This window comes from Camponotus vicinus, unplaced genomic scaffold, assembly GCF_025532165.1.
Source record: "Camponotus vicinus isolate PSW18456_S1 unplaced genomic scaffold, iyCamVici1.0 SCAF_11, whole genome shotgun sequence".
Classification (NCBI taxonomy): Eukaryota; Metazoa; Arthropoda; class Insecta; order Hymenoptera; family Formicidae; genus Camponotus; species Camponotus vicinus.
Genome location: NW_028141947.1, coordinates 378,539 through 390,092, shown reverse-complemented (window position 1 = coordinate 390,092; position 11,554 = coordinate 378,539). Strand labels below are relative to the sequence as shown.

Here is an 11,554-nt window from a genome sequence, read left to right as displayed (position 1 = left end):
GTAATGCAAATATTTTTTTTACTACTTAAAAGACGATCGATAATTTTATTAATGACTGTTTTAATTGCAATTGTTTACATTATATAAACCTTATTAAACTGTAATTATTATATCGATTTTTAGAGGGATTTTGATAAAATCATTCGTTATTCTCTATTAAACATGGCGATAATGGCGATTTTGGCAATTTTTGAATTATATATTAATTATATTTTAATTATATTTAGAATTGTAAGGTTTTAAGATTTATTTTATTTCATTTAACTAATCATGCGCGAAATATAATATGCATTTTCAATATGTATTTTCTCAATCACGACATTTATATAAAATTGTGTATTAATCGCAAACGAATATTGTCGATTTATTTATTCGTCGCGTTTTACCGCGAATTTTAAATCGCGATTTATTTAGTAATTTAATTGTTGATTTTGAAGCTTATTCTATCTTTTCGTGTTTTGAATATTTCTTTTGATAATCTACACAAAATGCGTCAGTAATGCAAATATTTTCTTCTATAATCGAAGAAACGATCAATAATTTTATTAATGACTCTTTTGATCACGATTTTATATTTACATTACATAAAACTTATTAAATTCTATTATTGTATATTTATTATTAATAATAAATGTCGCGTAATTAATCATCGCTAATCGTCTGGACTATGTAAAAATTTTTATTAATTTTTATATTATACGTATATTTTAGACATTTTCGTGTAATAAATTATACCATGTAATAAATTATTTTGTATTAAATTTCAAATTTTATTTTAAATTAACTTTTGTATTAAACCCTATATTAAAAGAAAATAATAATAAAAAAAAAAAATTTTTCCTCAATGTATCTCTACATTAATAAAAGCATTTTATACATGTACATAAGCGTCTTGCTATATAGCACTGGTGCTACCGGCATTTCGTGCACATAGCACAGAACAAAACCAGAAATTATGCACATGTGCTATATGTTACCCTCTGAGAAGATTGGTAGTGCCTCTCAGTCTTCCCTCTGGAACGAGAGATGTCGTGTTTGTGCTTTAAGCCGATATCACATTTGTCTGCAGGATTCAAAATTTCTTGGAGTCTCTAGAAAGCAGCCAATCGATATGTTTAAAAAATTTGTCATACGATAAATGTAATATCGGCCTAATATTGGCGTCTCCCTTTGCTTACATAGCCTAAAATCTTTATTGAAACGTGTGTACCGGCTATGCTATAGCTTGTAGCCGGTATGGTTTTATGAGTGATTACACGAGATCAACGAAATTGGCGGTAATAATGGCACGCTCGGAAAAAAATGATATCACCATCAGGGAAATGATGGATGACAGTGCAGCGACTGGAGCAATTTTGAAAGCGAACGAACCATGGCGAGAGGCTAAAACGAAGCTCTACTATGACTTTTTGCAAAGTATGCAGGCGCACTTTTCTGAAACACAGATCTTCGACACGATCGCAGATTTCATACAGAATTGTGCGGACACATTGGATATAATGAGAGGTACGTAAAAATATATATTCAGCTATATATATTTTATTGTGCTGTGTAATAATTATAGTACAAATGTTATATAGCATTGAAAATTTCATGAAACAACATTGACATTTATTTCGACAGATATGCAATCAAAAGTTGAGAATACGGAAATAGCTCAAGAGGAGATTTCTTTGGAGAGCGAGAGAAATACGTGGAGACTAATATATTGTCTTTATCAAAACCGTATAAGTAGTGCCGGCTTAGCTACTCAAATGGAACATGATGGAAATATGAACAATAATTATATCTCTGAAAAGAATGTTATAGAAAATTTGTATAAAACTGAGAGCTATATTAGGGAATATCAATTGATTATTGACTGGTTAGAGAAGAATGCTCTAGATCAAGCAGATAGATATCCATCTATAGAACTTTTCACTGATAAGACAGTGGCTTGGGAAAATACAGTTCATCAGTTGCATAATCAAAATTTAGGAATTGCATTTAGTTCATCTAGACCACTAATATCGTTTCTTGATCCTGATGCACCAATACGAGAGGGTAGACAATTACACGATCTAGATAGAGAAGATGATGTCAGACTTGAAAAAAGAATGTTTATAGAGGTATACATAAACTGTATTTGTTTTTGTATAACTAAAATTACAACAAAAATTTATATAAATCTTTCAACAAAAACAAAGTTATAAATGATTTGGAAGAAGAAATAAAGTGTAATTGCTGTGTATTTTAAGAAATTTTATTATAAATTACAGGTACGTTGTGGGCGTCTTCAAAAAGCACAAGCATTAGCTATGCATTGCGGTCAACCTTGGAGAGCTGCTTGTTTATTGGGTTGGATTCCTAATCATGATCCAAATTACAATAATCCATCAACAGATACCAAATTACCAATTGAAGGGAATCCCAATAGGAGTCTTTGGAAGATGTGTGCTTGGGAATTGTCTCAAGATAAACGCGTAGGTAAAGATCTTTTTAATACTTTACTTGTTACATTATATTTGCCCATTTAAAGTCCTATTATAGTGTGTTTATATTTGTCATTTGAATTGTAAACATGAAAAATATAAACATTAATAATATAAAAATTATTAGTAATTAAATAAGCTATTATTATAGAGATTTATTTTAAATATCCTTTTGATACAAAATATTTGGTAATATTAATCATATAAATATAAAACTTATCCTAACATAGATGACATGATCTTTGCTGAAACATAAGTGTTATTCCATATATGAGTTACATAGCAATGTGTTATTGATATTACTAATCATGAATTACTTAGTTTTTGATTAATACCGACTTTTCTTATGATATATAAAATTCAACTTGTGTTTATTTATATATAATATGAATGTAAACAAGAGATTTTTCTATCATATAGGTATATTTTATCGCGCTATATACGCGAGTCTTTGTGGCAATGTCCAACTATTAGTGCAGATAGCATCATCTTGGCAAGATGCATTATGGGCATATATGAAGACTCTTTTAGACATCAAAGTCGAGTCAGCACTAAGATTAATGATGCTGAAAATGTATACTACTATGCCGGAAGAATATTGGAAAAATGAAATTTCACTAGAGGACGCATTCAAAGAATTGCATGCGTCAAAAAATCCAATGATACGTGCCCAATCTAATAAACCTGATCATTTAATACAAAAATATATAATATTAGATCAGATATCAAAACTAATGGAGGAAATTGAAACTATGATTGATGTCGGCGTTTGCGATTCGCAGTTCCTCAGATTTCTGGCACATCTAATACTGTTCTTCAGACAGATCGGGAGAAGTACAAAGGATAAAGTAGAGGACAAAGTATTACTGGCGTATGTTCGTGTTCTTATAGAAATAGGCGATCCGACTTTAATCGCGTTTTATACAGCTACATTGCCTCAAGAGGAACAAATAACCAACTATGCTCGTTATTTAGAGAATGTTAAAGAATATGAACAGCGCAAGAGATGCTTACGCGCGGCAGAGGATGCAAACTTAAATGTAGAAGCGATCACGAAATTAGTGGTGGAAAATATACGTAAGAAAAACATGGAATCCGATCCAATGGATCTGAAAGGAACTATAACCGACGCAGATATGGAAAAGATTAATGCATTAGATTGGCTGATTTTCTATCAGAATCAGAGAGAAGAAGCTTTACGGCAAACAAACGCGCTCATTAGATATTTTCTAACTAAGGAGAAACTTGATGCGGCACGAAAAGCATTTAACAAGGTACAAGCTAAGAAATAACCAATTATTATAGCTTTTATATTGACATATGTTCATATGAAAGAATTTAGCATAATTCATAAACAACTCAATTGTATGAAATTGCTTTGATTAATATAATTAAATGATATTTGCTTTTATGTTTTATAGATCCCGTCAGATTCGATTGAATCGGTTATGGCCGAATACTCGGGTATGGAATGCACACTCACGAATCTTACAATAACTAATAATCTGTCCAAACAAGCAGCTGCCTCGATAAGAGAATACCTCTGTTATAAGACATATCTTGATGCTCAGGAAGGTTTCGATGAATGGTTCTCTCACTATCATCATGGCAAACCTGTGCCACCAGAGGAATTGCCGACATATGCCACCTTCACGGAAAAAGTCGCGTATGATCATAGAAAGGCACAGTACAATACAGAATTGGAAAGGTGGAAATCTACGATGCAGCATCATACAAAGGTGAGATAAGATGAAATTTTATTAAGATGAAATATAAAAGAAACACAAAATATTCATGGACATCTGTTTTCAGGCTGTGAAACAGTTATTATTTAATGTTCTGTTGTTCCCTGATGGTGGTTGGCTCGTCGATTCCAAGAACAGCAACGGCGAACCATGCATGTCCGAAGACGAGCTCAGGGAACATCAATTGGAGAAGCTGCGTGAGCTTTGCATTCCTAAAGTCACGCTTTTACTACATTCGGTTATGTCTGAAATGAACGAGCACGACGGCTGTATTCAACTGGCAGATATACTGGCTTCCGAGCAACATCAACTTTATAAAGTATGTATTAATAGTAAAAAATATAACTATTATATAAATATATTTATACATGAATTTTACAAAAAATACAATGTATTAACTCAATATTTTCATATAGGTATTCTCAAAAGGAAGATTACGCGAAATATTCAAAAAAATTTGCGAATCTTCTCTCGTCCTAATGGATCAAAAGAAAGATCCTTGGGGATATCCAAAATAGATTTTAAATATATAATTTGTAGTTTTAAATACATATATTGTTTATAGTATATATACTGTATGAAAAAAAATTTGTATGTACATGATACGTTATTTATATTACAGAACATTTTTTATAGCCATCGCGCATTAAACAGACATTAAATGCAATCTCTTCATCCTTTTTCTTTTTTATAAAACCAGTTTATTGTCAACCACAAGAAGTGAATATAAAATTTGATATAATGTTCAATAATTCATAATCATAATATATCATATACCTCGTGATTACTTATATATGCTCCTTTTACCCAATAATATTAATAAATGTAGCTCTATTAAAGCCATTAAGATTAATGTATGAAATGTGACGAAACTCATAGTTGTTAAAAGAACAGAAACATCCTGAGATACATTTCGCAGCAACACTTAGAACTCATGACAGTTGATGGACACTTTTAATACATTTTGTATCTTGATCAGATTGTACAATATTATCTGGATATAGATTCACGCGCGACAACGAATTGACAATCAATACAGTACAAGAATATTCGAAAATAAATCGTTGCATATTATATAAATCTAAATGAATGTTGTATGTCGTTAGTGATATGGTTCTTTGTATAATCTATTCTATTGTCAAAGGAAACGATGCTTTCTTATCAGCGGGAGCAATATTCTTTTCGCAAAAGAATTTTTTTTCCCTCAAACGCATAGCCTAATTTTGCAAATCACATGCATCCCTTCAAATGACGCTAACAAATCAAGCAAGATATTTACGAAACAGTATATTACATATAGACTATATAAAGAAAATTAACATTTTCGACAAAGAGTGGTTCTTATCTAAATAATGACTGAGAATTTTACGGCGCTCGCATTAAAATGCTCCACTGACTGATACTTTTCCTTTTTATCTTACGAGATATGTCAAATTACAATTTAAACAGTAAGGATTGACTTCTTATTAAGTGATTATTTTACGTGGTTGCTCGCAACACGATGGAGAACCGTGCGCTCTGATATCTTAATATCTTCTAGACGAGTTAACTTTCAGAGGGAATGAATAAACGGATATAGATATTATTTAGAATAACTTCCTCTAATATATATAGATGAGAAAAAATCATTATGGATTTCGTATTGATACATTAAACGGAGAGGCCGTTGCCCGAAAAATATTCGATATCGCATGTGTCCGCGCTGAAAGATAACAAAATCTTAAAGAGCCGCCAAGCTCTACGTCAGTAAAGTCTAAAAAATGGCTAAGAAATGCTCAAGTATGTTGAAACGATTTCGTTGAATAGTTTTAGACATTTGTTAGCCATTCGTGTTTTTATATATTTACGAAAAATTGATTAAATGGATATATCTAATCGTATATCGGTCGAGATTTATTATTCTTCTTCATCTTTCAGCGCGGTGCTACGTGACGGTTTTTCACGTTTATTTCCGGAAAAGAATGGTGTCACGTGCAAATATTCTCGCTCGATAATTATTCGCGTAATATCGAATTTAAACTCGTATACAACTTGATATGATGCGCGTCGAAAATCGACACGAGTAATTTTGCACGCGTGTTAACAAATTGTGTATTTATTCGAGATGAGAGATGACAGGAGGTCCTGTCTCCTTGAATAGAGGAAATAACGATTAGACGATTAAGTGTGAAAGTTAATTGTTAATTACAAGCTAGCCTAACACATAAACGTTGAAGAGGAACAAAAGGTTGACAATTTAAATGTTCTTCGGATACAATTCACCTAGCGCGGCGACAAGTCGAGTGAGACGATCAATCTTGTTACCGATTTCAATCTCTTTAATTGTGAAACGTTCTAGCATTAATAGATGCACTTCTTGCGTGTAATGATGTACATGAAAGATGCTTTTCGCGATTAACATTATCCGCCTTATCAGATTTTTTCCAATAGAATCACATTGGTTCTTACGAGAGTAATTCTCTTTGATTCTTTCTAAGGATCGGATCAATATCAATATCAATTAGCGTTACTGAACTTTCAGTTTCTTTTTTATGATTAACAAGATTTGAATTTACTGAAAAGGACAATGAGATAGTGAGAGATAGTGAGTAGGATTAGAATATCATCTATAACATATCTTATGTTAATTTAAACCATCTTAATTGATAGCATTATAAAGAATTAACGAACGAAACGAAAATCATTTTTTATCGTAAATTGGATCTAATTTTCTAAAATCATAAAAAAATGTTTAAAGATCTATTTTACATCTTTAAATTATAAAGTTTACAATTATCTGATCTTTTTCGGATATTGAAAAATCATAGTTTAATGAGTTCCAATCAATTTTTGTCCTTTAATTTTTCTTTCTTCGTTAACTAAGTCAGAACTAATGATCATTCTCGCATTTTCTTCTAGATATAGCTATTTACAACAGATATAGAGAAAAAAATGTTGCAATCGACCCGAAATTGTTATACTCTACACACCACAAAAGAGCCTTTTGTGGGACGCAATATTTGCAAAGAGATATTGAGCGCAATATATGATTCGACTTTGTCATTCCATACATATTAACAATTCTCCTCATCCCTTGCTTAAATACAAATTTTAAAATAATTATCCTCGATTTCTTATAACTATAATTATTAATTTTACCGAGAACTTACAAGACCATTTATATTTAAAAACGCTCGTTTTTAATATATTATATATTGTCAAAATTATTAGTCTGCGCACGCACACGCAAAACTATTTGTGTTCAATTTTCAAATGCATGAATAATAAATGAAGAAATAAATGAAAATGCATAAAAAGTTTTTTGCAATATCGCGTTAATTTCGTTAAACGCTAAAATACCTTACGAATGATGACATAAATGCAAAGTAAATATTAATTGCCAATATACATACAAAGAATACATGACTGTTAATAATTAATTTATATTAATCATAAAATTTATATCCAATATAATCAAGTATTAATATTTCGAAAATAAATCAACTAGTATAAAATAATTGCAATATATGCTTTCGAATATTGCGATATCGCTTATAAAATGTTTCGAAAGGCAAAAGTGCAAAATGTAAAAAAAGGTATAAACTTGAAATACAATAGAAATATGCTAAAAATATCATTTCAAAATTTTTTGTAAAATCTGTCTTAATTATGTATTTAATTCTCCCGGAATTTCATTACTTATGGAAAATTGCGTAAACATTCAATAATTTATACGTGATAATGCGATATATTTTGAGTTGCATTATTCTATCCCACCGCACACTTTTGTCGCTTTGCACGTGTCTTATATAGTAATCGTGCATGGATGGAAGCTTATAAATAGACCGTTTTAATATATGTTAATTTAAAGATAGGATCTAAAACTGTAAGAACATTACGTGCTAAATATTACCGCTATTACAATTCGAAATCACGTTTGAAACTGTACAACATTGACGGTATAGCCGCTCGCATGCTGTGCCGGATGACTAATATTTTCAATTTAGTCTCCAGAGAAATATTCTTCGTAAATACATTTCCTTTATCTTCTTTTTATACGTATTAATGTACAGTAATATAGCTGAAAAGTTTTCTTAGGCTCTAAACTATTATTTGTCACTTATGAACTAACAACTTGGGACGTTATCGGGCTGCTCCTAGAAAAATGGAAATGGGAAAATAAATTAAATATCATCATCACGAGAATGAATAAAATTTTCGAACACCTACACAATTCGGTTTTAAAAAATATATAGAGAATACTAATTTATAGAGATGTATTTATGAGAGTTTTTTCTTATGTGTAATTTTTTAAAACAAAATTTAAACAAATAACATTTTAAAGAAAAACGCGTACAAACTTCTGAGAAGAGAATCAATTATTTGTACTTATATTTGAGGTAAAGCTTATTAAATGTTTCAGCTTAACTTCATTTATTCTTGAAATTATATAATAAAATTTTATTTGTACCTACAGTTTCTACGAATGATATATTTATCTATATGTGTATGTATTATTGTCTATATATTATTATCTGTACATGCGAATATGGAACACTTCACCTACGCGACTTACGACTTATCCTTTATTGCAGAATAATACACGGTTTATAATTTGTCTCGTACATTTTATATAATCGAATGTGATTGATCCGTACACGTATAATTCGTTATATAAATTTTCAAACTTTAATTATATAGTGATCAAAAAAAGAGTAAAACACAGCCATTTCTGGGAGCAGCCCGTTTCCATATTGTAAATCCTGCAAGTTGATAATTTATTATTGTCATTCACAGAAGTAGGAGTTTTATCCGCTTACAAACTAGAATCTGTTACTTTCAAAGGATTTTCTTAGAAAAAGAAAACGAACGAATGAAAAATAGCAATAGCCTATATTCCGAGCAAAGATCTCTCTCGTTATTGATCTTTCAAAGATTGCTCTCAAGTATTGTCATATCGAAAATTCAGCGACACAAACATCGAGATTAAGTGTGTGTTCTTATTGTCATTTATTTACGTACACAGTAATTAGTACGAGGCCCTACTTAATGATCTTAATGTTTCTTACATCTCGCCCTTCGTAAAGCTATAGATAATGTAAGTTTTAATGCAAATTTTCTGTTTTGTATGTGTATGATACTTGTGTATATATATGTATATGCGCATGTAATTAAATACAGACTGGTCTTCGTGCGATAAGCAAAGAATTTTCTGCTGTAAATTTTGTGGACACCCCGGTACTTAAGAGCTGGACACACATTGAAAATTTTTACGCAAGAAACGTTACACTAAATTCACTACCCTAAATTGATTATGTATTCCGCTGATTTCTCTTGGTTGCATATATCCCTTGCACGTTTCACAGTTACTAATGAATTTATTATAATGAATTATTATTTGTGCCACAGGCCCGTTTTTTCTTTTTATTTTTATCCTGATGATTTTTGATAACTTTATATGCGCGTGCTTTTTCTTTTGTATAATTCGCAACAAATTATTTTTTTATTTCACACACACGAATCCATTGCTTAATCATAATTATGTCACTCTATAAAGAATGGCATAATTAAAAGCGTATTAAATATTAGAAGAAACAGTTTTAAAACAGAGTTTCTTCTATAATATTTTCTAAAAATATAATATAAATTGTAGCTTCTTACTCATGTGCTATACGCTTCACGCACAAGAGACCAGTTCCAAAGTACTGCACGGTGTCCCTTTTGCCGAGTGGGTCCTAATCCTTGTAATTAGAGACATTTATTTATCTGTACCCAAGGCACATTTTATACTTTCATTCCGTTTTAGGAAGGTCCACACTCTATATAGTATATACATATTATAGCATTGTTACACGTATAGGGGATAGTTTGTAACCTGCATCACCCTTAAGTATTACTTTTTTGCTTTACTTTCTTGTACATAATTCATATTTCATTATCGATCCTCTCCCACTGACTATGCTACGTATTATTGTCAAGTCGACAGCATTTATAAATGTACTTCTTACATACTATTGTCGATTTAAAATTATATTAAGATCAACTATAGTTTTGTGCAAAATTTACATTGTACATGTACTGCTGATGCGTATCTCCATCTCTCCTGCATTAAATTTTATATATAGATGTAATTGTAAATACTCAGCTCGTCCCCAGATACCGTTTTGACAGATATCCTCCTAATAAACCCCCGTTCGCGTTATTGTCAGAATTTCTTCGGTTATCCAGCCCTGATCGTAATTATTGTCAGAATATCATTTGAGTACCCAGACCTGATTACAATTATTGTCAAAATCTCATCGGTTACCTAATTATGATCATTATTGTCTCAGTTCGATCTTATATTGTCAAAGAATATTGAAATTTCGCGTCTCTCTGTGTACATGTCATACGTGTATATGTATATGTGTGTATGTATATATATATATATATATATATATATATATATATATATATATATAATATATATATTATATATATCATATAATATGAAATATTTTGAATCTGATAGGTCTTAAAAATATTTTGCTAATCTTTTACCTTACAAGTATATCTCTTACATGCTAAATACTTTCTTACAACCTTGTATGTGTTTCGCCGATTTAACAATCGTATGTATAATTTTCGTGACTTTAAATCGACCAGCTTTCTCATCATCATCTTTATCTTTAGTCACTTGTTCCGCGTAAAAAGGAAAAGACCTAACGATTCATCTCAAGAATAAAAGGTGTGCGATGATAAATGTCGCAAACGTTGTAAACACGGACAAAACGTGATTGATGCTGTTAATGTTTCCCTGTGACTGGTTTGCATCGACAACATTGATCTTCCAGCCCAAATGGTTGTGCGTATAACACTAAAAAAGATATTATATAAAAGTTTGATAAAGTTTCACCTTAAAGAATAAACTTTATAATATCTAATAATTTTTGATAGAAAACTATTTTTACATCGCTGAAATAGTTTACATATTCGCGCGAATAATCGATTGAGTCTCTATCCTTCGACTTTTTCTTAAAATAAAAATTCGTACCTGATAGTAAACTAAATCCGGTGTGTCCTTTTCTACCATCCATACGAGCTTGGCAGGTTCGCCCTTGTCACACTTGAGTTCGAGCGTTTGGAAAAAGCTCTCAAACGTGTCGTAATTATCTGCGCTGTCCACCGTGGTGCGGGTCCATTCGCAATAACGGCCGGCTGCACTCGGATAGGGATATCCGGTGGAATCATACTTTACGCCAGCAAATACTTTTTGCTCCATTTGTTGCATTTCGTTTTTCTGTCCGAAACCACCCTCCGAACTGTCAGTTATGTAGAACGGATGATATCTATCGACAAACGCATCAATATTGTAACAGA

At 31.2% G+C, this 11,554-nt stretch overlaps 2 protein-coding genes across 9 annotated transcripts in view; one reads left to right on the top strand and one right to left on the bottom strand.

Moving 5' to 3' along the window:
- The first annotated feature begins 1,158 nt into the window (after positions 1 to 1,158).
- On the top strand, positions 1,159 to 4,883 carry Nup107 (nuclear pore complex protein Nup107). Its single transcript, XM_083083150.1, has 7 exons — positions 1,159 to 1,506; positions 1,624 to 2,108; positions 2,259 to 2,466; positions 2,892 to 3,745; positions 3,893 to 4,210; positions 4,284 to 4,535; positions 4,633 to 4,883. The coding sequence occupies exons 1-7, from the start codon at positions 1,245 to 1,247 to the stop codon at positions 4,732 to 4,734; spliced, it is 2,481 nt and encodes an 826-aa protein (XP_082939276.1). The 5' UTR covers positions 1,159 to 1,244; the 3' UTR covers positions 4,735 to 4,883.
- The window catches only part of LOC145962190 (protein Skeletor, isoforms B/C), a 66,586-nt gene continuing 59,661 nt past the window's right edge, over positions 4,630 to 11,554 (bottom strand). For all 8 annotated transcript variants that reach the window (XM_083083156.1, XM_083083152.1, XM_083083155.1 and 5 more), the window contains 2 exons: positions 11,229 to 11,523; positions 4,630 to 11,051 (listed from right to left, as the gene is read on the bottom strand). In XM_083083156.1, coding sequence (XP_082939282.1) covers positions 10,905 to 11,051; positions 11,229 to 11,523 — 442 coding nt within the window. In that variant the 3' untranslated portion in view covers positions 4,630 to 10,904. The remainder of the gene's footprint in view (positions 11,052 to 11,228; positions 11,524 to 11,554) is intronic.

Bases quoted from the DNA above. Each gene is read 5' to 3' on its own strand.
- Nup107 (XM_083083150.1), top strand. From the start codon at position 1,245: ATGAGTGATTACACGAGATCAACGAAATTGGCGGTAATAATGGCACGC. The intron at 2,467-2,891 runs GTAAAGATCTTT...TCTATCATATAG, and splicing joins GTCTCAAGATAAACGCGTAG to GTATATTTTATCGCGCTATA. The intron at 4,536-4,632 runs GTATGTATTAAT...ATTTTCATATAG, and splicing joins AGCAACATCAACTTTATAAA to GTATTCTCAAAAGGAAGATT.